At 40.0% G+C, this 26085-nt stretch overlaps 1 protein-coding gene across 4 annotated transcripts in view; it reads right to left on the bottom strand.

The window, feature by feature from the left end:
- Positions 1-1433: 1433 nt before the first annotated feature.
- The window catches only part of ADAMTS12 (ADAM metallopeptidase with thrombospondin type 1 motif 12), a 171468-nt gene continuing 146816 nt past the window's right edge, over positions 1434-26085 (bottom strand). For all 4 annotated transcript variants that reach the window (XM_013181607.3, XM_048051242.2, XM_048051245.2 and 1 more), the window contains 7 exons: positions 21553-21763; positions 17636-18787; positions 12644-12796; positions 10395-10568; positions 8542-8688; positions 6402-6555; positions 1434-4346 (listed from right to left, as the gene is read on the bottom strand). In XM_013181607.3, the coding sequence (XP_013037061.3) occupies positions 4111-4346; positions 6402-6555; positions 8542-8688; positions 10395-10568; positions 12644-12796; positions 17636-18787; positions 21553-21763 (2227 nt within the window). In that variant the 3' untranslated portion in view covers positions 1434-4110. The remainder of the gene's footprint in view (positions 4347-6401; positions 6556-8541; positions 8689-10394; positions 10569-12643; positions 12797-17635; positions 18788-21552; positions 21764-26085) is intronic.

Raw genomic sequence — 26085 nt, forward strand, 5'->3', positions numbered from 1 at the left:
CAAATCTGGAGGGAAGTCAGCCTGCTGCTTCTCAAGGAGGCTTTGGGGCAGGCCTTTTTGACTCATTAACTTTCATTAAGTTAATGGAGTTTCACAGGGTTCTCCCCAGTCAATAAAAGCTGTCTGAGAACAGACAGCTGTCGAGGACCATCTTCTCAGCTGCTTGTAACTGGATAGAAGTAACTGCAAAGATCTAGGAAAAGAGTGCCTCCCCAAATCACCAATACCTCTGAGTAATTATTTTTCTGTTCCAGGTCTTTAACTTTGATTTAGTAAAAGCTACATCTAATGACTCATAAAGGTAATGTTGAATCATCAGAAGTCATGAAGAATCTGGAATAATTTTGGTTTTGTGTTTTTCAAGTAGGCATCTGATGGTAGCCTAACTGTTTAACAAATTCCCACTTCTCACATGTTCACCACAGATTCCTCCCCAAACCCAGGCACCTCATCCTCCTGGTTCTTACTGCTACCATCATTGTGTCTGCAGAACAGACTTGGGCTGCTCTGCTAACATACCTCAGGCTTTGTTCCTGTGGGCACGATGGAGATATTTGCATTTGTCCATTAAGAGAAAGAAGGGATAAGTCACAGAAACATGCAGTCTCCTTGTGTGAGCTCCCCATGTCCTACTACCTGCAGGTGTAAGGGCAGAGGAGGCTGCAGTGCTGGCATCACTCAATGAGGCCTCATGAAGTGGAGGAACTTCAACTCATTTCTCAATCCAATTCATTCCTCCCTCTTAAATCACCTGCACAGGACTGCTGCCCCTGGGGGCTGGGGATGCACACCTACTTAGAGAAGCAAGAAGCAGCAACTTCCTACAATCTCCATAGGGTGTTATGAGGCTGAACCTGTGGATGCATGGGTGGAGCTGGGTAACTGAGCACACTCATAGTGCTCTCTACCCAAGCAGATATGCCTAACGGTGACCCTTGCGCTTCTGGGTTACAGGTCAAGGAACTGAGTTAACATGATCACATTTCTGGGCAGCACAGAATCAGCAGTGCTTTCAAAGCTTGAGTATTGAAAGGATTTGGGAGCAAGGGTGGGATGAGCACATTGCAAACAACCCCTCAAGAAAACAAACACTTCCCACGGTAGGCATACATACATACATCTGCTGCCAGGGAGCTAAGGTACATCTGCTGGATCTCAAGAGGTAAGATGTCATATATTTCATAGGAATTAACTTAGTACCATGATTTATTCTGCCACATTTTCCCTCTCTTCTTTAACGATCTCTTTTATGTTGGAGTATCAAGCATCAAAATATATTAATGATGAGGATTCTGCTGGAATAATTAGATAGAAAGCACAGGAAGATATTGTCTTAGTGTTTTGCTGTTTTTTCTTTTTCTTTTTTTTTTTTTCATTGTAATTCCATTTTATGAATCTTCTTGCACTGGAAACAAAATACCAGAGACATCAGATATAAGCAATGCCATTTATTGAAGCTTGAAACAAATATGTCATCATAGTTTGCTTTTTAAAACTTGAAATATTAGAACAAGCAGTGAATGTGACAAATACACATTTTTCCTGAACAACCTGTTGAAGCTGAAGTGTCTCAGGCTAATGTGATAATACAATGATATCATGCCTCAGCACTTAATACTCTATTCAGTTTTGAGAATAGCGACCATCTGGGTTAGGATCATAAATCCACCTTTACTTAAAAAGAGATATGTCATAAGAAAGGAACCTTGCTAATGGATGGCAGAGATGTTTGCAAATACTATTAGCATAGAGGAGATATTAGGCTGATGAGTGCAATGTAAAAACCTATGTAAAATACAGCAGTGGCACTGCCCTATTAAAACGGTTCGTGTTGTCACAGTCTTTCCCTAAAGTTTTAAGCTGAGCAACAGTGCTGACTGTGCTTCCCTGGGTAGAAAGATTGTTTTAATTAAAGTCCTTGATATCACTTACTCACTTTTATCCATTTCAAATGAAATAACAGCCTCCTGTAGAAAACAATGAAGCCAGAAATGGTTTTACTCCACCAGTGCTGCAAAGAGCAGTGGAAGGCACAACCTCCCAGGCACTTTTCCTCCCACCTGCACTACCTCCACTCAGTCAGCTCTCTTCTCATTAGCTCACAAGCCTGATGGCTGTTTGCTGACCTCCACTTTGCATTCCCACCAGTCTAGGCTGCTTGGCCATCAGACAACTGCCTGTACTTGGCTGTACAGGCTCTGCTTTACACAATGCAGCCTGGGGCCAAACCCTGCTTAAATGCTTTCTGAATAGCAGATGGGACCCCTCCACTCCTTCGCATGATTCAGTCCTTCTGTGTCCCACGGAATAAGAACTAATCTGACTTCTATTGCTCAGAGGGCCAGGAGCCATTCAGGACCTCAAAAGGACATAAGCACACTGTGATACTGAAAAAGCAGTATGTCTGGCATTGGCCAGCAACACCATAGATATGTATTATTTTAAGAGAATGTGCATGTAGGCTGTGTACACCCACGCATGCACATGCACCACTGTAAGTCAACGCCTGCAGCAATTTATACTAGCACCATTTTTTTATCAGTGGATTTTAAGTTTTATCAGCACCTATAACTGGGGTTACATTGCCATCGCAGGGGTTAGTAAATCTAACCTTACCATGCTGCATATCCTGAACTCCCAGAGACTTCAAGTGAAGAAGTGAGCCCTTAGCCAAAGGTCACAAACTTATGAAAAAGGACAATTAGACTTGTGGTCTTCATTAGGTTAATACGATATAGTCAGGCCCAAACATTTCTATTAACTTTTATAAAAGACTGTCTAGAAATACAACTATTGCTAATCATAACTCTGTAACCATAGTGACACTTTGATTCATGGCTATGTATCTCACTCTACATTGCATAAAATATGACATTTCCCTGTATTACAATCTCAAATCGTTAGGTGGCTAGGGAGTAAATCCATGATTTTCAAAAGAGCACAAAGAGTCAAGGTGTCCAACTCCTACTGAATTTCAAAGGAATCTAAATGTCAGACTCTGTCCACCTCTTTTGAAAATGCCCAGCTTTCCTTCAAAGGGTCTAGTCTGGTCTCCCTAAGCATTGTTCTGCCATTTTCAATAACACACTATTCAAAACATTATTTGGCTGGTGCTTTCCTAATGCCAGAGGTCCAGAGCTATGCAGATACTCTGGGTCTCAGGCTCCTAATCCCAGATGTCATCACCTTCACTATGATCAAGGATTTGCATGGCGGGGGGATGAAGTTTGCTGTGAGTGAGGTGATTAGAGTAATGTGGATGTGGGTTTACGCTCTACGGGAAATACTGGGTTAAATGATAGAACTGTCACTGATTACCTGTGTGAATTATATATCTGCTTATTCAGGTGGTAGATGCAAACAGCTTTGCTTTCATGGTACCAATAAATGTTGCTTAAAGCATATCTGGGAACTTAACATTCCAGATTTGGTGGGCTTCTTTTTTTTTTTTTTTTTTTTTTTTTACATTACAGCAAGACATTTGAAGCAGGAGAAAACTGGCCAGGACAGGCTATTTCTGAGGTATCCTTTAGATGTTCAGTCAAGTACTAAATGAAGAAGTTTTCTTTTAAAAAACACATTTCAGATCAGCCTACACACCATAATCAGTTATTATAAAACTCTGCTTTTGTATTTATAACAACTGAAGTGAGCAAACAATCTAGAGAAACACTGACACCTCACTTTGATTCTTAAAAAAAAAAGAACAGAAAAGTGAGTGAGCACAGGGGAATGGCTGCCCCATCATCCACCTTCACTCAGCACTCTTGAGTAAGTGGTGCTGCTGTTTAAAGAGAGTTTTGGAAAAGAGATGGAAGGAAGAGCAAGCAAAACAATCATTAAAAAACAAAAAACAACCTTCTTCCAAGCTTGTCTATAGCCTCTATGCATGCCTAAGTACTAACCGCTTGCACATTGCAAATAATGTTACAAATTCTGGACTTCTACAGATAAAAAAATGAAGCAGTACATTAGGACTGATAACCATAAGGAATGTGTTTTCCCAGTTATGATCACAGATTTCCACATACGTTAGACGGTTCAGAAAAAACATGAAGAAACAAAACCTGTAAACAGAAGCCCCATCCAAATCAACTAGATAAAAAGCAGCTAGTGCTGAGCAGCTTGGTTGTTGTTTTCTTGGTTTTGAGGTGATTTTCTTCTAGGTTTAGTATAATTTTGTTGCTTGAGGCCTCGCTGATCCCAGTATCTTGCTTTGTTACGAACTCGGGGATGACTACACGTGGAGCAGCACTGAGTCTGTATGGATGGCACCAAGCACTTGCCAATGCCTTTCAACCTCTGGCAGAAGTGGACCGACAGTTGGTCTTTGCTGCAGGGTAGGCCTATGGTGGAGAAGATGAGAAGAATTAGCTATATTTTGCTGACAAATCATCAGCATTTCAAGAATCTTAAACTGCACGTATGTTAAGGCTCATACTTAGGACAACTTTCTCTTCCTTTGTATTACTTGTCAGCTCAAGCCTCCTGAAATTTTAGGACTTATAAGTGAAAAGTTCCTATTAAACTTCACATGACCTTCTGCCTTGGAAAATACAGCACTTTTTTATTATTGTTCAGTGAGGGTTTACTTTTGCAGCAGACAGAGCTTGGTTGATGTTTCTCACTTTACTATTTCTGCTTTTAAGAACTGCCACAGAGATTCAGTAACAATGATTTGTGTCTGGCACTTTGACATTCTTGTAACAGTGCATTTAAAACAAGCCCAACAAGCTGCAGTGTGCTACAGAGAAATGCAGGGCAGGCAGGAAGAGCATAAACAGGGATTGCTAATATCAGTAGTAAGGTGCTGATAGGGCTGTAGTAGCTTAAATAAACTGAGACATGTCAGATTTGGTTAGGCATTACTAAAATGGGGGTCCTGAGCTGTGAGGAAAGATGGCTGAGAGAAGGCAAAACTTTGCAAAAGCAGAAAGGCGGTGGGTTAGTTGAATGCAGGATTTGTTCAACATATCCCTCAACACTGGATCTAGGGAAACACAATGAAACCAGTAGAAAGTGGTTTACAACAGATATGAGGACTTCTTTTCAAAGCAGGCTATGAAATGCTGGAACTTGCTGCCAGAAAAGGTGGCAGAAGCAGACAGCATTGTAGATCAAAAAGGGATGCAACATATTTGTGGAAAAAGGTCCATAAATGGAAATTAAAAGAAGCAGGCTAGGATGCCTTTAATAGCCCTAATATATCAGTTGGGAGTGCTGGAGGAATACCAGCGAAATGAACCACAGAGAAGGACTAAGCTCCTGTACTTTCCCTAAGTGGTACCTCCTAATGCCATTGCTGGAGACAAAGTATTGGGCTGCATGGACCACTGGTCTGCCCACTAGGATACTTCCTATGTTATATTGGCTTCTTTACAGAAGTAACTAATCTGTGTAGGTACTATTTACCTGAGTCTGTCTTTCCAAACACAGAGGGGATAGGAGATAAGCAAACCAGTTCAACCTTAGGGCAAAACACGTGGTAAAGATCCGTGAACAGCAGGAGGAGCAAAGGAACTTGTATCACTCTCAAGCACATAACCAGATCTGCACTGCCCTCAGGAGTTAACCTCGTCAATCACCAGATTGCACCCTTACTGCTAACTTGCTAGGAGGGAAGAATCCTCCTCCAAAAGGTCTTTGGAGGCTCTTCCAGAAGGGATCTGAGCTGTCACTGTGCTAACCTTAGGGTACCTGTTGGATACTGCTGTACACAGACTACAGAGCTTCAGGTATTCCTCCACTTCATATTTGTCACAAACAGGGATAAAGGAACTTGTCTGTAATTTTCCACCCTCTCTGCCCCCCACCTCACTCCTTTTTTTTCTGGCCAATTATCATCTGTGGGAGTTTCATTCTCTCCACCTCTTCATTTTGGAGATAGTTTCACTCTGGGGATCACTGAATTCATAGTGCCAAGGGAGTATCTGGGTTCACTGCCAGTCAGATTTTTCTTACAGTATCTTTTTCACTTTGCTTACTTGTACTCCCAGCCCAGAATCTGCAGTGCCTATAGGGGTGTCTGTCTGAAGAAAAGTCATCTGTTTGGACTTGCAGTATTTCCTACCACAGCACTTAAAGCAGCCTATGAGTTACCTAAAGCCAGTCAATATAGGAAGACCCATTCATTTAGTTGCAGCAGCATCACAAATTAGGGATGCATGCTCAGAGAACTGTATTCCCCACCATAGCAACCCAAGGCCAGAAGGGCCGGAGAACATAACAACATGATTCTGCCAGTAGTGTGGCTGAACAGTAGCAGGTTAGGCTAACCTATAAATACCAAGCCTGTAGCACTCATAACAAGCTGATAGATTGAGTCAGTTCCCAGCTTTGCAGGACCTCAGCACGAACAAAGAGCTCTTTGGAAACCATCTGCCACGGGTGTATTATCATACCTGTGCTTTTCCTGCACTCTTGCAGATTGCATTTCTGATGCTCTGTTGGCTTGGGCTTATCTGCACACATACTGTCATCTTCAGTTTTGTTAGTTTCTGTATTCAGGCACTTCACAGTTCTTTGCTGAACGCCCCCTCCACAGGAAACAGTGCACTGAAAGAGTCATTTAAAAACATATACAAGTCTTTTAAGTAGAAGTTGTGCAATATGCCAATATTTGAGCTGTAATGTGATAGAAAGCTGAAAACATTGTATGATACAGAACCAATGACAATAAAATACTTTGTGTGCTTCATACGCCATACAGACATTTCCATGGTGCATTGTGGCAAGATTTGTCAGGATACGGTGGACAGGGAAATAGAACAAATACAGCATCTTGGATTGTGTAAGCAGGGTGAGAGGACTGTTTTCTACAGAAATGCAAAAGCTACATATAGAGTAGTAATCCAACTTAGTATTACAAACTGACAATTTTTGTTTCCTGTGTTTTTTTCACCAGTTGTATTAAACATGAATAATCTCTGTCAATTAAAATGTTAGGTCTAGAAATGTCTGAGCTTAAGATTTCAGAAAAGCTCAGTGAGAAGTTTTTTCTTTGGTGACATTTGCACTGTGGCTACCCTTTCTTTATGACAGCAAAACAACCACCAGCTGCTTGTTCTGACTACAGACAGATGGCTGTAATAGAACATTTTCAAACCATGTTCCTTTACTATTCTGAAAATTCACTTAATTCTTCATCCCAGAGCTTATGAGAATTCCACTGAATTTTAAATTCTTATTCTCTTCAGATAAAGAGTGGCCAGCAAGAAAAAACAGTTCAACTGATATAGAATGCCAGCTAATGAAGTGCAAGAGATGAAGACATGACTGGCAGCTCTTTAATTTTGCTGCAGATCATCCTCTCTATATTGTACCTCTACCCATAAGAGACAATATTATTAGTGTGAAGTACATAAAGAGATCTTAGATATTCTTTCTGCAACTTTAATGTTTAAAACTTTTTTTTTTTTTAAATAAAGTATAATAAATGGGATTAATAAATCAGTAAAGTAGCTGCTATACATTCTGGTATTCAGTTGCTTTCACTTCCATGTTTAAGTGTCAGAGTTGAAACCATTACATTACTCTAATATCCCATCTGAAGCCTTTCTCTCAAAAAACAACCCTCATTACATTTTCTGTATTAAATGACTCTCCAGTATTTACTTATTTATGGCTCCTGGCTTCTGGTGTTCTTTCAATGTTCTCTTCTATTATGAGGAGTATTTGTAATGTATGAATAGGTTTACAAAGGAAACTGGAGGGAAAGATTTATTAGATATACCAGATTCTTTATAAATAGCATGTACTGCAGTTACTGGAAGGTCCTCCAAACATATATACACCATATTCATCAGCTAGATTCCCAGAATCCAAAGTGGAAGGCTATTTGTCAAAATTCAGAACTTCTGGTTGTGTGGGCAATTCCAGTATTCAACTAAGTTGCTTTCAGGATATCTTCCTGGCTCCCCCCTCTGCCTCCTTGCTTGCCCTCTCCCCTGCTCCAATTCCCAGGCTTTGAAACATCACAATGTTCCAAGCCTGGAAAGGCTCTGAAAGCACAGACAGATCAAACAGGCTAGCTGTGCTAGGATGGACTCAGCTAGGTTTGTGTCAGGGACTTTTATTAGCAATTCAAGATTTTCCCTTCCTCTGTAAAGACTGTCTTGTTGTCTCTTTGAAATTTTACCTGACTTTGTATCTAACAGAACATGATTGAATTTATCAGTCTCTTTCAGTGGAAAATTTCAAATGAATAAGGGAAGAATATCAATGGTAACTCATTCTTTGTTAGAAAAGGAAAAAGAATCATCCCTACAATGTCGATCACTTGAAGGAACTGGGGCTGGCTCTGAAGTGTTTGGTAATATTTTCAAGAGATCTCCCATCGTAGCTCTAGATGTGCATAAGAGTTTACACCTGTCAGGGGCACTGAAGTTCACAGACAAGTAGATAATTAATTGTCTGCCTGATCCCTCCTCCCTTTTTTGCTTTAACACATTGTTTAATCTTTAAATAATAGCAACAATTTAAATACTACCAAATACGGCCAAGTCATGAAAACAAATACAGCAACAAAGAGTGGAAACCTACCGGGCCCCATGTCTGGTTAATCCATTGCGTACAAGGTTGCCTGTTACATGGTACAATGGCATCAGGTCTTTTTGTCCAGTCACAGTTGCCTTCTTTTGGGCAGTAGATATGTCGCTTTTGCTGGCCACCACCACATGTTCTTGAGCACTAACACAAGAGATGCACAAACCCATGAGGAGAGAGGTGGGAATGAATGAGAACCCAGTAACAGACCATAGAGACAAGCAAAGCGTTCTTCATGTAGAAATGTGGATACACAGGTAACAGGAAGCATGTCATGGACCTATATAATTTATTTTTTTTTCTTTGATCTAGAAAGATGTACAGGCTAGCCTACATACCAAGTCTTATAACCCAAATGAGAAGAAAAGCTCTGCAGGGAGAAATTTATTTAATCATATGCTTGGAAATAGACAGGGAAGAAGCCATTACTGGTCCAAAATACTTGGGAGAAAGCTGTTCCTGACATATATTAATGCAAGTAATAAGACAGCACAGAAGTAGCAACACAGAACAGGCAACGCAGAACTGCTCATGCAACACCACCAGAAACAGTAATTTCTCTAACAAAGATGAGATTCTAAGTCATGTGCCTGCAGGATTAATCTGTAATATTTACAGAAGACAGTAAAAGTTCATGGGATGAAACACCTCATTTTTATGAGGTGGTTGGGGACATTAAAATTCACCCAGTGCTAACAATAAATTAACTGCAGAATGGCAATAAAAAGCATAATACAAAGACAGTATCAGGGTTATTTTTTAAGCATTCTGTTGTCCCTTTTCTATTATTACTTTCCAACTGATTTTTTACTACTATTCATTAGGTCTGCAGTAGAGCCTGCCTGAAATACATAAAAGATTCTGTAGTCTAATGTGAAATAAGGTGCCAGATATAATTTGAATAATGCATTGTTCCTGTCCTCAGAGGAATTGCATCCCTACGGACAGAGGACCAGAGCTGGCATCTAATCAATGAACCTTTTCAACCCAATTCTACCCAGTATGCTCAACTTGAGGACAACTGCCAGGTTGGACAACTGTTTTTATAGAATATTTTAAGTGGCAAAATATGAATTCATCACAATCATTTGGTTACTCTTATTATTTACCCCCTGCTGCCTGCTCTGACAGTAAACCCACATCCTGCACACAGGATGATGTCTCCTACTTCTTATGGCAGGTGGGACTTGTCAGTGACAAGGAAGCAATGTGATCACCTCCCTTAAAATCTAAAAGCATCAGGTCCATAATGACACAAACATTGCAGCACTTCCTCCAGAGCTGCTTTTATTGGGAGCAAACATTCAAAGATAATCAGCCTACGTGCTTTAGCTGACATAAATATGTGCCTGGCTGCCTATGAAAGTTTGTTGGTACAAATTTAAATCACTAAGTCCCAAATCACCCCAAAATCAGATTTACATTATGTCTGATCTCAGCCTCTGGCCCATAAAATTCCAGCCCCAAAAAGCATAAAGACAAATAGATCATAATGAGAAAGCAACATTACAATGGCAGCAAAAGGGAAAAGTTTGAATGAATCGCATTTACTGATCCAGCAGCATAGCTTTAACAAATCTACTTCATCTTCCAGGCCATCTGCTTCTCTGTTTCAGGGTAAGGTAATTTACAGCTGTGTAACACACGCAATCCTAGGGATGATTCTGGGAAGTCTTTCTAACATCTATGATGATTTTTGCTCTAAGCACACACAAAGACTGCAGTGTCTCTAAGTGCAATATCTGTGTGTTTTCCTTTTTGCGGAAGTTTACTTAGCAGCGTGGGACATACTGCCACTGTTAAATGACAGCTAATAGCTCATTCCCAAAGTCTCTTTTAAAGACCAGTACCTCATTCCAGGCCTCCACATGCCACTGCAGGCAAGGCTCCATATTACAACTGGTGCTGAGTTGTGGTTTATATCCAAGTAATTGGCAGTGAAAAGGCCTGAGAAGTCGCTTTTCACGGATGTCGATGCACTGAACATCTCGGGTCTTGAAACCACCGCTGCAGTTAGCAGAGCACTGTAAACAAAACAGAAAGGGGCACTTCTTCAAATGATGCCAACAGCTGAGCCCTTCCAGTCTCCCCTTTATCCCCAGAGCTTGCTCAAAGTGCCTCATGCATCAGTACCAGCTTCCATCCCCAAATACCACAGCCTCTCCTGCTGCTCAGGAAGAAATGAATTTGCTACCCTAAGGGTAAGGACAAATACACATTTAACTATTCTGTCGTCATCCAGAATTAAAGCCAATTCTGCCAATGTCACTGAATAACCACAGATTAGCTTTAACTTCTACAAGTGTGGCATTAGTTGTTATCTTGCAACATTCTCGTTTACATCAATAATGATTCTTGATTTGAACAAGAAAACTGAACATCCTACTTCCCCTGGGAGTCGGAGGATGGGTGAAAGGGGCATCCATGTTCTTGTTCACAGAAGTCTCTGCCCCTCTGAATAAAAACAATGGACAAAATTGACTGTGCAAGAAACTCAGTACACAGCAGCCTGAAAACACATGCAAATTGTATTTGGTAATAAACTTGGACTATAAGACCTAGTTTGAAACACCTTTCCTTTAGGAGAGGGGAAGAATTAGATGAGAGGAAGAGAACACAAAGATTTACTACATTGGCAGTGGGATACAGCCGTCTTGCTGTGGTAAGTTGCCTTAAAATCTTTGAAACAAGTAATGAGAGAAAGAGTTGTTGCTTGCAAAAGCAAACAAAAAATACCCATTTTAATATATGAAATTGTAGTTAGGTTTGTATAGTTCAATTGCCGTAAAATAAGGATGGCTTACACAACAGAAATCCACTAGGAAAGGCCTTTTATCTCAAAGTGTCCTCTTGGACTGAGGCTTTAAAACATTTGTTTCCCATAATATTTTATCATTAAATTTGATTTCTAGCTACTTTTTGTGACACAACCATCACCTACTTGTTGCAAGAGCAATAACTTTTACAAAGGAAGAGTGAAGGTGAAATATGTCTTGCTTGAAATAGGACCGCAGAATGTCTGTGCATCATTTAAAATCAATTTTGAAGGTTTAAGTCTGGTTATGGCCTTGCCTGGACTTTCTACACAAGCACGTATTTCAAGTACAAATCAGTTCGATGTCAAAAAGCTCTATAATATAACCTGGGTTTTGTAACTATAATCTTTTCTGCAGACTCTTCTCTGCATAAATCTGCCCTCTAGTCCAATGGCAACAAAACTGTCTACAAAAATGATAAGTGACTGAGAAAGTTTGAGACACCTGTCTTTCTATCCCTTCCTAAAGCAACATTATTTCAAACAGAATTTTGCAGTTTTTCCTCTTCTGAGTCTTGAAAAATAGCTCACTATTTGATGCCCCAGTTTTAAACAGCATGAAGACAAAACATAATAAGCTTCAAGAAGTCATGGAAGTCCTTCCAGGTGTTTATCATGCACCTTACAATATCAAAAAAGAACTCAAACACAATTCCTTGGGTTCCACTTAACCACTTAAGTATCCACTTGGATACTTTTCTGTGTGTTGCCCAGACCTTTGTACGTAACTAGGGCTAAAAAAGACCCTAGCCAAAACAGACATTCTCCTCATTACATTTTTCTCTCTTTCCTTCCCTCTTTCTTTCTCTCTCTCTTTTTCTAAATTACAAAAATTATAAGTTAAATGAACAAGGAATAGACCATTCCATGTGAGAAATGAGTAAACACTGGCCAAGGTGAGCAGGAGCATGCCAAGTCCCTCTCCCAAATTTTTTACCTCCTTATTAAAATCAGGATATGCCTATAGAGGCAGAGATCAAAAAGAAACACTTGCAAATATGTAGAGCTTTGCCCTAGGATCTCCACAAAACATGGACCATGAGCCCTGCGTTAGCTCTAGGTGCAAGATTTAATGAGCATGACCCCCCCACAGGAAGAATAAAATTCACAGCAGGTGCATTTCCATAAATAACTTAGTCAGGAAATTAGCACTGGATGGTCAACTGGGAATCATGTATGCATTCATTAAGTAAATGCTTATTTTAAAAATGAAGTATTTAGAAATCCCTAGTCTTTGAAGTTAGCAAGCTTACTGTTCAAACGCAGCTCTCCAAATGAAGTTACCTTGCTCCAATTTCCTGTTTTCCAGCTAGCACATGGGCGGAGATAACATTTTCTAGCAGGATCGGGCTGTTTTGTGTGTTGACAGTGAGATGCATTTTTGCTGCTGCACTCCACGTGTCTCCAGAAAGCTCCCATTCCACAGGTGGTAGAGCACTGGCCAAGGGGAGAGGAAAGCCCAAGGGGAAAACTCGAGGTTAGTAAATCATTCTGGAAACAACTCAGGTGCCTGAACAAAAACATCTAGAGCCATTTTAGATAGCCTAGGTTATTTGAGAAGTCTGTACAGATGTTCAAAAGAAGACTTAAATTTACCTGTCTTCCTTTAAATTACAAAGCAGGGCTTTCTGTTGCTTTGTTAGGAAAATACCAATTCCGCTTTACAGCATGCAAACATTCTGATTTATACTGTGGCAAACTTCTGCTTATTGAGACATTCTAAATCTGTACCAGCTGTTCCAATGTTTCCCTCTCTCATCTTTGGGGATCTAAGGCAAAATGTCATTGCATCCAATCTTTGTCATTGTTCCCTCTCTATCTCTAACACTGCTAATGAGATATTTAGCAAATTGAGTACATGATGCTGAAAACCTGAAACAAATTGTGAGAGACTCCTGGGAAAACTCCACAGTAAAATGATTTTTAGAAAGATGAATCCAGAGAGTGGATAAGTGTTTCCAAAACTGTGGGACAGCTTTAATATCAGAGGTAAGAGGACATGGATTGTACCAGTCTAGCTCCCAAGAGTGAGTGCCTGCTTTTCAGCAAAAAGCCCCTGTAAAGAGGTAAAAAGTGACTGGAGACCCCCCTTTTACATTTTTCTGCCTTAAAATGTGAGGGACAGTGAACTATATCCATAGAGTCAAATCCAACACATGCCAAGCATACTGTAGCTGACATGAGAAATGGCATAAATAATCCTGGATTAGGCCACCAAATAATGAAGAGAGCAACTTCTACTGTGTGGTTTACGGTAAAATTTACAAGTACAGACATACCCTAAGGAGCAAAGAAGCATCAGAATACTGGCAGTTATGAAAATTATCAAGTGCATTACAGTAACAGTAGAAAGACAGACAGGATAGCAGGAGATTCATCTACATAGAATATGGTGGTATTGAAATATCAAGGCCTTCAAGATAAGTCATCGAAAAACAGGAAACAATTTTTGCCAAACAGGACAAAAATACACAAAGTCAGAAAACTGCAGACTAAAAATGAATTATAAGTAAGGAACAATAAGAAAAGGTTCTGTCAGTGTTAGAATCAAGGTGTCTGCATGGGGAAATATAAGTCCTTCATCTCATGAGAAATGTAATAGCTGACATTCACAGAATCACAGGATAGGACAGGATGCCTGCAGGTCATCTTGTCCAATCCACCAGCTCAAGCTGGACCACCTAGAGCCAGTTGCTCAGAACCATAGCCAGACAGCAGAAATTAAGTGGGCCAGGCTTCACATAAAGTTAATTTTAACTAGAAGCAGCAGCTTGAATCAAAACAGCAAAAGATCACTAAAATATTAAAAATAGTAATTTGAGATGTGTTAAGTATCCTCAAATTGTTTTTATCAGTTCTGCAAAGCTGAATTTACTGACCATACCACAATAGCCATTCAAGTGTTCGTAAATAACCTTTGAACTGTTGAGAATAATTTTTTAAAAATTACGGAAGATTGAGAAGGTCCCAGAGGATTAGAGAAGAACACCTTTCAAGTTACCTTTGAGAAAACAAGACGGATCTGTGGACTAAGAACACACAGCCTAACTTCATAAGAAGATACAAAAGCAAAATATTAAACAATCAAGACCAAAATGGTATACGGTAACAATGATGACAAAGCAATACAGCAGACAACATGGACCTTTCAAGAACAAATGGGGTACCTGGTTTAATGAAAAAAAGAGAGCCAGTCAACATGATGCATTTTGACATGATTGCTCTTTTAGCAGATGATAGAAATATGATCCAAGTGAAATCATTACAATAGACATCTAATAAAAAAACTATAATAAAGTGCTCCTCGGTGATTCGACATCAAAATAAAAAGATATTTCAAATGTGGCCCTGCAGGTCTCTGTCCAGAGCCAAGCTTTCTTCAGTATTTTCATTAAATACTTGAGTCATGAAGGAGAGCATGCACTTAAAAATTTTGCAGATGACACCAAGTTGGGAGAGTTGGCAGGAACACTGGAAGACACAATCTAAATTCAAAAACGTCTTGAGAAGTAGAAAAATCTCAAGGAAACAGTAAACTGAAATTTAAAAAGATGTAAAAAAAACTACATTTAGGAAAAACCTTTTTTATATATATAAAGCTTTGGGTATATATATATACACCTGAGAACCTTTATATATATAAACCTGAGAACATCTGTTGAAAATAATAATATTGTATTAAGGGATCCAGTTTTACAGTGGTCCACAGATCAAATATCGAAATTAAATGGTTACAAAACAAGATAAATTTAATCCCAACAGTAATATATATATACAGACGTGTATGTGTATGTACGTGTGTGTGTATGTATATACATACACACACACACACACACAAACTATAGCAATTATTCCATTTTATTTGCCATGCGTCAGCTGGGGCCATAATGAACACCACTGTCGACGGCTTGATGACCACTGATGAGAGGTCCTAAGGGTGTGATCATAGAATTGTAGAATGGCTTGGGTTGGAAGGGACCTTAAAGACCATCTAGTTCCAATTCCCCTGCCACTGGGCAGGGACGCCACCCACTAGATCAAGTTGCCCAGGGCCTCATCCAACCTGGCCTTGAGCACCTCCAGGTATAGGGCAGCCACAACTTCTCTGGGCAGCCTGTGCCAGTGCCTCACCACCCTCTGAGTAAAAAAATTCCTCCTGACATCTCATCTAAATCATCCCTCTTTTAGTTTAAAAGCATTCCACCTTGTCCTATCATTATATGCTAAAGCAAGAAGTTGCTCTCCATAGTTTTTATAAGCCCTCTTTAAGTACTGAAAAGCTGCAATGACGTCTCCCTGGAGCCTTCTCTTCTCCAGGCTGAACATCCCCAGCTCCTTCAGCCTGTCTTCACAGGACAGGCGCTCCAGCCCTCTGATCATCCTCATGGCCCTCATTTGGACCCACTCTAACAGATCCACATCCTTCTGGAACAGGTTGCCCAGAAAAGCTGTGGATGCCCCATCCCTAGAAGGGTTCAAGGCCAGGTTGGATGGGGCTTTGAGCAACCTGGTGTAGTGGAAGGTTCCCTGCCCATGGCAGGGGATTGGAATTAGGTGGTCTTTAAGATCTCTTCCAAACCAAACCATTCTAGTTTTTCTATGCTCAGTGCAACAAGGCTTCCAGTTATGGACCCTCAGCTGTACTGTTTAGCTTGGCAATCAAAGAAAGGCCATCAAAAAAATTAAGTAACTTGTTCGGATACCAAAGTCTCTCACTTCAGGTATTATGATTTGAAGAACATCAACAAAAACGGGTATGTTTGCCCCTCCACAATCCCTGACCCCCCTGAATAAGTACTATCTCAGAACACAGCAAGATAGCAGCACAGAAACCTGACTGTCAAAAAGCATGGTTATATGTATTGGTAAAGGAAAGTCAATAGCACAATACAAAAGATTGTAAGTACTTTTGAAAGACCATCGCAAACTCCACAATTTATATTGCTCCTGCACAGAAAACAGAAGTTACTCAAGCTTTATAACCATTCAGCAATGATCAGAGATATCCAAGTCTGGGAAGCACAGTTCTCTACCTGCTCGATTTAGCACATGATATACTTGCAAGGTAAGAGTTATGCTCACAAAGTTGAAAACTTCTTTCTGAAAAGCTAGGAAACTGAGACAAGTTTGAAAGTGGTGCTCTAAAACATCTTCCAAATGCTTAACAACTCAAAAGAGTTTTCAAACTCCCTGTGAGCTGTACTTGTCTCATTTACTCAAATAGGAAACCAGAGCTTTCATTAGTAGTATTACGGGATATTAACACCTGTTTCGATCCAACTTCGTTCTGGCACAGCCGTTAATGCAGACAAAACCTGCTCATTTCTACCCTCAAATAACAAGACATAGCTTAATGCTGCAATTATCAGCTATTGTATCCAAAGATACTGTAACAACCAAAGCCACTGGCCTGACAATTTTAATTTTTATGCCAACCAGACAAAATGCTTCATGTTTACTACTGCTTCAACCCAGTTCCAACATATGATCACCTAAACTTCTAAGAATGGTGCAGAATGGTGCATTACAATGTCTCTCTGTGGACATGTGCTGGACAAATTAATGGCCCAGATATACCAGTTTAACTTTGGACTAACATTCTTATCTTGACTTTGTAGATTCAAACTGGTTTTACCAGGCAGAATGTTGCTCTGAGTTGGGAGGCATTTGCTTAATGGTGGATACAAACACTGATGGTGGTATGAGATAGAAATGCACCACAAAAATCCGTTAATAGCCAACTAAAAATATGTTTCAGCAACCATGATATCAATGTGCTTTATATAGTAATAAAGCTAGCTTACCTACATGACCCTGGTCATGTACTAACTTAGGAAACACACATAATTAGAGAGAAATGATATATAAGCAAAGGTTAGAACACAGTAGTGTATCTACAGCTAACTTGAATTATGTACTTATTTGGAAATACAAGCACACTCATTTGGTGTCTCCAGGATTCATCTAATAGCTTATCTTTTTGCTATGCTTTAAAACAAAGCTCTTGAGGTATCTCTGGTTACAGTCAACCCTGAATGTCATGTCCCTGGAAGAGCTATGCATAGTTTTGCAGAATCCATAAACAGACACATTCTATTTAAGCAACCTAATATTAGATGCTCCAAGTTCTGTTACCCATTTTTTATACTAATATTTCATTTGAATTTATGCTATTCATGTCAGATAATTGTGACAAAGCAAGATTTATTTCCTCAACAGTGGTTCAGAGAGCTGACACGCTCTCCACTACTTACTTGCAAGTTAAAAATAACTTACCTCACTCCAGTTCCCTACTATCCAGTAGGCATCACCAGGCAAACTGTTGGATGTTATTAGGTGGTTACTTTCTGTGACATTCGTCAAAACCCCCTCGGATGCACTTTGGTTCCTGGTAGCACGCTCAAGAGCTGACGATTGTGTACTGGAGGTTATGTTGTCAGGAAGCAGTATTTCTGTTCTGTTGTCAGTCTGGTCTCTCAGTACATTACCAAACACTGTGGGCATTACTGTAACAGATGCTTCTTGGGTAGTTACTTCTATGACAGGCACATCGACTTGCAGACTGATAGAGTTTGCTGGTGTTGGAAACGCCAGCCCTTGTGCTGTTCTGCTAACAGGAAGGAGCGCAGAAGGCTCTTGGGGAAGAGATGCCTGGGGGAGGTGAGAAGTCACACTCTCATTCTGAAGGATGTGAGAGCTAGTACCTATCGTTGTGCTCCTGGTTGTGATTTCAGGATCGTGTTCTGTGCTGTAAAGGCGATCAATCTGTTTCCCACTGCCTCCTACTGACCCATCAACATCATCAGATTCTTCGGTTAAGTAATCATAGCTGGAACTTATTTCTGGACTACTGGTAAAAGAGGAGACAGGAATGTACTCACTTTTTTGCACCTCACCCGTTACAGCAGAAACTGGCTCACTTTCAGAAACATTTTCAGCATGGTTTATAATTTCGGTACTTGAGCTATTATGAAAAGGCCACGAAGTAGTATTTTGATGTGAACTATTTTCAGTAGAAACAACAGGATAATTGTAAACATCAGTTGATCCAACAAAATTATTTTGTAATGTTTTGCTGGTTGTTCCTTCTTTTTCAGAGACATTATCCAAACCAGAGGACGTAGGCAAATAGGGAGTTACACTTTCAGGATTGGGTGTTTTTGTTGTTGTATGGAACCTTGGGCTTGGTAGAGGTATGGGTATTCTGTTAGGACGACTCCGTTTGGGATTAGTAGTTGTTTTTCTGATTATGATCTTTCCTCTTCTGGGTGCCAGTGGGGGTATCAGAAATCTTCCAGCAGAAGGACATTGCTGAAGACCACACAGGGCCTTAGAGTTTGGTCTCTTGGAACTATCACATGGCTCATGGTTATTTTTGGCACAAGTAACGTTACGAGTCCTAATCCCTCCACCACAAGTAACGGTGCACTGCAGAAGAAACAGAATTAATACAATACCTCTCTTCATTCTGTTGTACAAGTCAGTTAAGTATCAACTGGCAGCTCTCTTCAATAAAGAAGAATCATTGCAAATAATCAATGACAAATTTTCTTTTTTTCCTGAGGAACAAGCCCTTCATTTTAGTGATTTTCTGTTATCATGGAGCTTTTGCCAAATTTTTAGAAGAGTAAATGTCACCTTGAGTAAACATCAGTGATAAAAGACTACTTGATAAAGAAAAAATATGGAATTCTAGAAAAATACGCTAGAATTTGATTTCTACTGTGAAACAATCACAAAAGTTGTTTAGCCAACACCTTTACCACCAAAAATATAAAAAACAGACTGAAAAAGCTGCCATCAAAAGCATCTGTCTGGCTCACTATTGGCTGCTCCTGATGCCACAAACCTGCTGTGATGACTTCTGCAACTCCTAGACCCTTGCTGACTTTATGAAATGGATCTTTCATTCAGTCTTAATGCAACCACCACTTGCTGCCAGGGCTGTTCACATCTCTCCTATTGGACTTGGACTATTAAAAGTAAATAACCTATGTGTCTTCTGTTTAAATGGGAGCACTATCATGTGCAAAGTGTGCTGGAAGTTAAGGAGACGTTTTTTCAATGATGTTCCTTATCCTCAGCCCCACAGGTACAGCCACAAGTTTAGCAGCTGTCACTCCCCTGATGACTTTCTGAAATTTCAACGTAATTCTCCAGTTTGAAGTACTAAGGCTTGTTGACGGGTTGGTTATTAATGGTGATGTTACATATATAACCTGCTGAAGAAAGTCTCCTCTGGATGCAAGGGAGCCTGACCAGCTAAACCAGGTGCTCAGCACAATTACAAACACTCATACTGCCAGCACTCTAAAATCCCTGGGTTATCTAACCCTTCTTAGAGCTAGTCTAGGTCACGGAGCAGTAGAAACGCCTGTGACCTTGTGTTATTGGTACTTCCTGCATTGCCAACACCTGTACACTAACATCAGCTCTGCAGCAACAGGCACAGGGAGGAAAGCAGAGTAGGCACTTTCATTAGACATTCTGCCTGTCCTCCTTGCACTTCCAGCAATATAGCATATTTAAGGTACTCAGAGCTATGCAAGTTTACATTAGCTTCAATTTGACCTCTGAAGTTGTTGAGACTGGCAGTAATGGATTTTGCCTACTGAGGATGACAGTAACTGCTGGCACCATGTTGCTGCTTCCACAGAAATACAACAAACTTACTTTGCCACCTGTATGATTAAGATCAGCATTCTGGTAAATTAAAAAGAACATCTAACCTCATTAGCTTTTTGGGACAATGTGTGTCTTTCTCCCAGAACTAGCTTTGAAAACCTCTGCATTAGATTACAGCCAAGAACTAAAAAGAGATTTCAGAATGGCTGTAACACTTCATCCTCATTATCTACCTAATTAAGTATGTTCAGTTTTTAAGATACAGAATGATCTTCTAACAGCAAGGTAAGTTCAGAGTAAAAGGAAGTTTTGCCTGTATAAAATCTCTCTCTCAAATTTACTAGCGAAAAGAAAACTTTCTCCAATTACAAACATCCCGAAAATGTTGTCATTTGTTCAGGAGAAATAGTTGAGCCCATACTCAACCCCCCCATTTTGTTGCAGGTGAATAAAACCATCATAAAATTCTACTAGCTCATTATCCTGAATCTGCTATCAAGCTCATTAGTGAGTTTGATAAAAAAAAAAAAGAAATAGGAGAAAGAAGGCAGTGGAGTTTTTAAAAATGGAAGTTTTGAAAAACTTGTTAAACTTCAATTTTATTAACATCTGAAATGGAAATATTTGTTGTGCATTTGTTTTCATGATTATCAGTTACACTTTCTTATCTCAGTATATACAACAAAACTGCCTGTTTGTGAGGTTAAACAAAAGCAAATCTCACTGTATCAGAACAAAACAATTTAAAAATTTCACATGACTCAAAACCTATTTCTTCCTCCCAAAAGATGTATCTTGGTGCATTTTTAGGTTTCATGTAGAAGTAGACTGCTCAATATGTTGGGGCTCCAATGGAACGTGAAGTTGGGAAGCACCTGCAGGTACCAGCAACATAATCTAAAGAAAGCTAAGAAGCGCAAGGTCCTTCCACAGATTAAAAAGTAGGACAGAGCACACAAAACAAGTGCTCCCAATTAATACTAGCATATATTGCAGAATCTGTTCTAGTATATTTAGACAAATTTACTATTTTGCAGTCATTAACTTGACCACCTCACATTCTGCAGTTCATGAGCTGTCAATGAAATAACTGCACAATATTTAATTAACACTTGAAGGGTGCACAGATATTCTAGTGTTAATATAAGCTTCAGACTAATACTAGAAATAAAAGGCTTACATGTTGCTGCAAAAAATGACAGAGATATGAATGTAAAAGAGATGTAAAAATTTTAAAAATGTTTCTTTTTATCCCTGTAGACATGACACGGAGCCTTCCCACATCTGTTTCACAGCAGTAATGAGTATTCCATAGAATTCTGTGCATGCAAACATGCTCTGTTCTGTGGTACCAAGCAAGCCAAAACCTCAGAAACATCTCACACACAGCACTTGTTGAGGTCATCAGCAAACAGTACAGCTTTTTTTTCCTCTTGTGAAGACTTGTTAAAAAATAAGGAAAAAAAAAAAAACAGATCATTGGTCTTCTCTATTGATTATGACAGGTCATTTTGAAAAAATAAAAAACAGAAAACAAACATTTAATGCTACAGGTGACATGAATTTACCTCAGTCCAGTTGCTCACTGTCCAGTCAGATGGGCACAAGACATCCCTGTTGCATGACAGATGGGTCTTTGGTTTAAGTAGGTGCTGGCATTCTGTGACAGCCAATGCCTGCTCATCAGATCCCACTGTCTGGATGCAAAGTACAGTTCGTTTCTTCTGTCCTGTTGGGCCACATGTTGTCGAACATTTCTGCCATTCTCCTGCCCACCATCTGAAAAATGGGGGATACGAAACATTACAGAAAATAATCCATAACCAGCACATTAAAGATACTCCTTCACATCTATGAGTAACTGCTAGGAAGCTTAGTTTTTTTTTTTAACTCTATCATATTATCTGCTTATTATTACCTTAATAATACAGAAAGAGTTAACAAATCAGAATCACCAGAGGGTGTGTAATTACAACAGCTAGGTGGAAAAGACCACCACACGTGTCTATGCAGCCAGTGTTGCAGGAGTGTTCAAACTGGCATTGGCACTGAACAACCTCCACAAGGGCAAGCAGCAAGGCAATAACATCAGAAGACCAGAAGCTATGTTGCTTGCAGTCAGAGCTATGCTGCTTGCACCCCTGCAGTATCAGTGCCCAGCAGTGCTATATCTCTGGGCCTAGCTGGGTGGTCTGTACTACAGCGGCCTTTTTTGTACTTTTTCCATTCAAAAGTAAAAACAAGCCCCTTCTGTGTCTCTCTCCTGATTACAGATGGTCTTCCATAGCATACTGTGTAACGCTTTACAAAATGAAAATTAAATATTTCATCTCAGAGCAGTGTTTTCCAGTGCAGCTTGGAGTACCCTAGGCAAGAACACAGTTCCAAGCTGCTATATAGGCAACGTAGCTCAGCTGTGAACTCCAGACTAAAAATGCTCCTTAGACACTGTAAATTGCTCCTGAGTTTTGAAGTCATGCCAAAGCCTTACACATACACACCCCACCAGGGACATATATTTTATTACGTATTTTGCTTTTACAGAAATATGAATTTCCCTATAGAAATATGCTTTTCTAGACAAAAAGGCAAAAAGATGTTTTGGGCTTAAACCCAAAATTACCATCTTTTTTTTCTCCCCTCCTTTTTAGGCCAATGAACTTAGAGCAAAATAAACCCATTCTGATAAACACATCAAAGTTCCATGGCAGGTTTTATTGCAGTTTTTAGCATTCATCTGGATCTATCACAATCTTCTTGCTTTCTCTTCCATCTTACTGCATTTCTGGCTTCTTTGGTTTGTGGCTTCTTCGGTTTCCCTCTCCCCTTTCCACTTTCATTCTCTGTTTCCCGATTAATTTATTCTTCAGTTGTTAATAAGCTGTCACTCATTTGGAAGGCAATGATAGGCACTGATATCTACTCATAATCACCCAAGAAAAAAAAAAAAGGCTCAGAGCAATCAAGCTACACACACAGCTCATTTGTGCAACCATCTGGTCTCCTTTGGGGTACCTACACCTTCCTTCTCTTTACTTATGAATATATATTGCATTTCCTTTTAAATTACACTATAAGCCCTTTGGGGCACACGGTAGAATGGTAACCCACAGCCACAGCCCTGTATGAGGCCTCTGGACATTGCTGTAATAAAAAGAATAAATTAATTATCTCCTTCTGCCTTTCTTTGGAGTGTTTCTTGTTCTTTCAGATTTCTACAAATAACAAAGGAAAGCTAACAACTAGTTAAAAAGAAAAACAAAGTGCACCTCAGACGTATGTGGCAAAAAAGAAGAGAAAAAGATATTATCATAACCTTAATCAAGTCATTTCAGGGTTGTTTTCATCTCTTGCATCTTCTCTCCAATTCTCTTTATCATCTCTAGTATCTTGTAAACAGCTGATGCTTTGGCACAAATGCAATCTGAAGTATGTGAATTGCCCTATTAATTTTAATGGAACCAGATCACATATTTCAAGTTACAAACATGCTAAGCTGACACCCCCTCCCTCACTATTTTCACGTGGCTCTGAGTGAGGGTTCAGCAGTTTGCAAGTTTAAGTACTGAACTCTTAGCACTAAATTATCAGTTTCCTACAGAACCTATCTTCACCAGCAGTAATGGTAAATTATTAACAAGCTAGCAAACACAAAACATTTTTTAAAAAGTTACTGAAGAAAATAAATTCTCTGAAGTTAGGAAATCCCAGAATTAAGATTGTATCCTACTGCATCTTCATGGACTACTTTTAATCACGTAACTTTTTCCATTGAACCCTTCCTCATGCAATGTAGGTAGCAGATGGTACTGATGAGTCAATTAGTTAATTAACCACTACCTTGTTCACCACACACAATTCAGAAAACTTGCTTTTATTAAAAGCTTATTCTCATCAGTAACTGGAGATCCCAATAGTGCATTTTTCTTATTTCCATTCTGGTGTATATGCACCTGTCTTAAACACTCAGTGTTGTGGTTTAACCTGGCCGGCAGCTAAGCACCACACAGCCGTTTGCTCACCCTCCCCCCTCCCTCTCTGGGATGGGGGAGAGAAACGGGAAAGTGAAGCCTGTGAGTTGAGATAAAGACAGTTTATTAATACAGGAAAATAATAATAATAATAATAATAAACGATAATAGTACTACTACTAATAATGTGTACGAAACAAGTGATGCACAATGCAATTCCTCACCACCCGTTGACCCGAACCCCGGCTAGCCACCCCTATATATTGTTCAGCATGACGTCAGATGGTATGGAATACCCCTTTGGCCAGTTTGGGTCAGCTGTCCTGGGTCTGTCCCCTCCCAGCTCCTGCTGCACCCCCAGCCTGCTCGCTGGCAGGACAGAGCGAGAAGCCGAAAAGTCCTTGGCCTGGTGTAAGCACTGCTCTGCAACAATTAAAACATCAGCATGTTATCAGCGCTCTTCTCATCCTAATCCAAAACATAGCTCCCTACCAGCTGCTAGGAGGAAAATTAACTCTGTCCTAACTGAAACCAGGACACTCAGTCATGAGAAACTTAACATGGAAATACAGCCTGGCTCTTCATGGTCCCCACTGAAGACTTCTGAACTGCAGTGTCCCAGCAGAAGGCGAAGACAGGCAAAGCAAGGAGGGAAGAACATTTACCATCTACTTGTCTGTTTTATTACAGGGTGCTCCAAAGCAGGTCCTGGACTGCACATAAGGGAGCAGCACCTGAGTGACAAAACACCAGTCATCTAGGAGCTTCTGCTGTCTGCACACTGCAGAGCCATCACCGAAACTGGAGGTGGCTGCTGAGCACACAGCCAGAATTGACACAGCAATCTGAGATCCACACATCCAGCTTCTAAATTGAGATGACCAAGCTGTCAGTCCTCCCAGCTGTAAGCTAGAGAGTGGAGGGCACTGCCAGACAGACTTAGATTTGAGCAGGTTATATGCAAGCCTTTTTTTTTTTTTTCCTCAATCACATGCACAGAGATGCCTGGCAAAGAAAAGGATATGGGGAAGAAAACTAGTAGGTAGCTGTGCTGATTGTGGTGGGACAAGTTGGTAGAAACTGAAGCCTGATGGGAGTTTGTCTAATACTTGTTCCTACTACAGCAAATGAGTGGCTCTTCAATATTAATGCATCACCTTGTCCCTACAAAGTGACAGGACTGTCTTATCTCCACAGGCAGACATGGCACAGAAAGATTGTGTTCACAAACAAATGAAGTGTATGATTTGGGTAACTAATTTGTGTGAGCACAAATTTTCCTGAGGCTCTCAAACTAGAGAGCAGCCTGTATGGTGAAAGCATAACTTCAGTAGATTTTCCACTGCAGCTGTGAGTGCTCAGCTCTTCTACAGTCCAGCTAGCAGCACCCAATCATGCATCCAGAAAATGAAGAGCGTAAACATAAGAAGAATTTTTGAAAATTATGTGACTTGCCTGTCATAACAACAATTTTGGGACAGAGGTAGGGACAAAATCTGATTTTCTCAGGGGGCATTCAGCTGCCTGGAATGAGACTTCTCTTTTTCCTATCATACTGAGTTTTCAAGGTCTGTAATAATTGAGGCAGAGCCCAACAACCCTGTCTGTCTATGCCTAGATGATGTATGCTGAATGAGGATCCTGTTGGGATTTTGGGACCTAAGTTTGCTATATTCTTCCTATGGGGCTCAATATTCCTGCCCTCTCACTATTTCTTTAAAGAAAGATGGTCTTCTTTCACTACACATACTTGTACAACACCAGGCAGAGCACGTATCAACAAGGCACTGTTATTTGGTCTAAGTATTATAGTAGAAACAAAACTTTATGTTCTTATTATGCTGTTGAAGTTTACTAAACAATTTAGAAGCGGGACAATACAATAAAATTGTAAAGAAGCAGATCAATTTGGATATTGCAGGAGATCCCAAGTACTTTGAAAATATCCTATTTACGGTTCCTCTGTTTAAGGGGGTAGTCAGGTTAAAATCGCTTCAGGCAATTTTCTGTACGGGCAGGGTAAAACTTCTACTCAGAGCACAAGTAGTTAAAATTGCTCTCTTTTTCTTCATGTAGTATCTGTTGATTTTTATCATGAACATCTATGGAGCAAAATCCATGCCTATCCAA

Source organism: Anser cygnoides, chromosome Z (genome assembly GCF_040182565.1).
Source record: "Anser cygnoides isolate HZ-2024a breed goose chromosome Z, Taihu_goose_T2T_genome, whole genome shotgun sequence".
Lineage (NCBI taxonomy): Eukaryota > Metazoa > Chordata > Aves > Anseriformes > Anatidae > Anser > Anser cygnoides.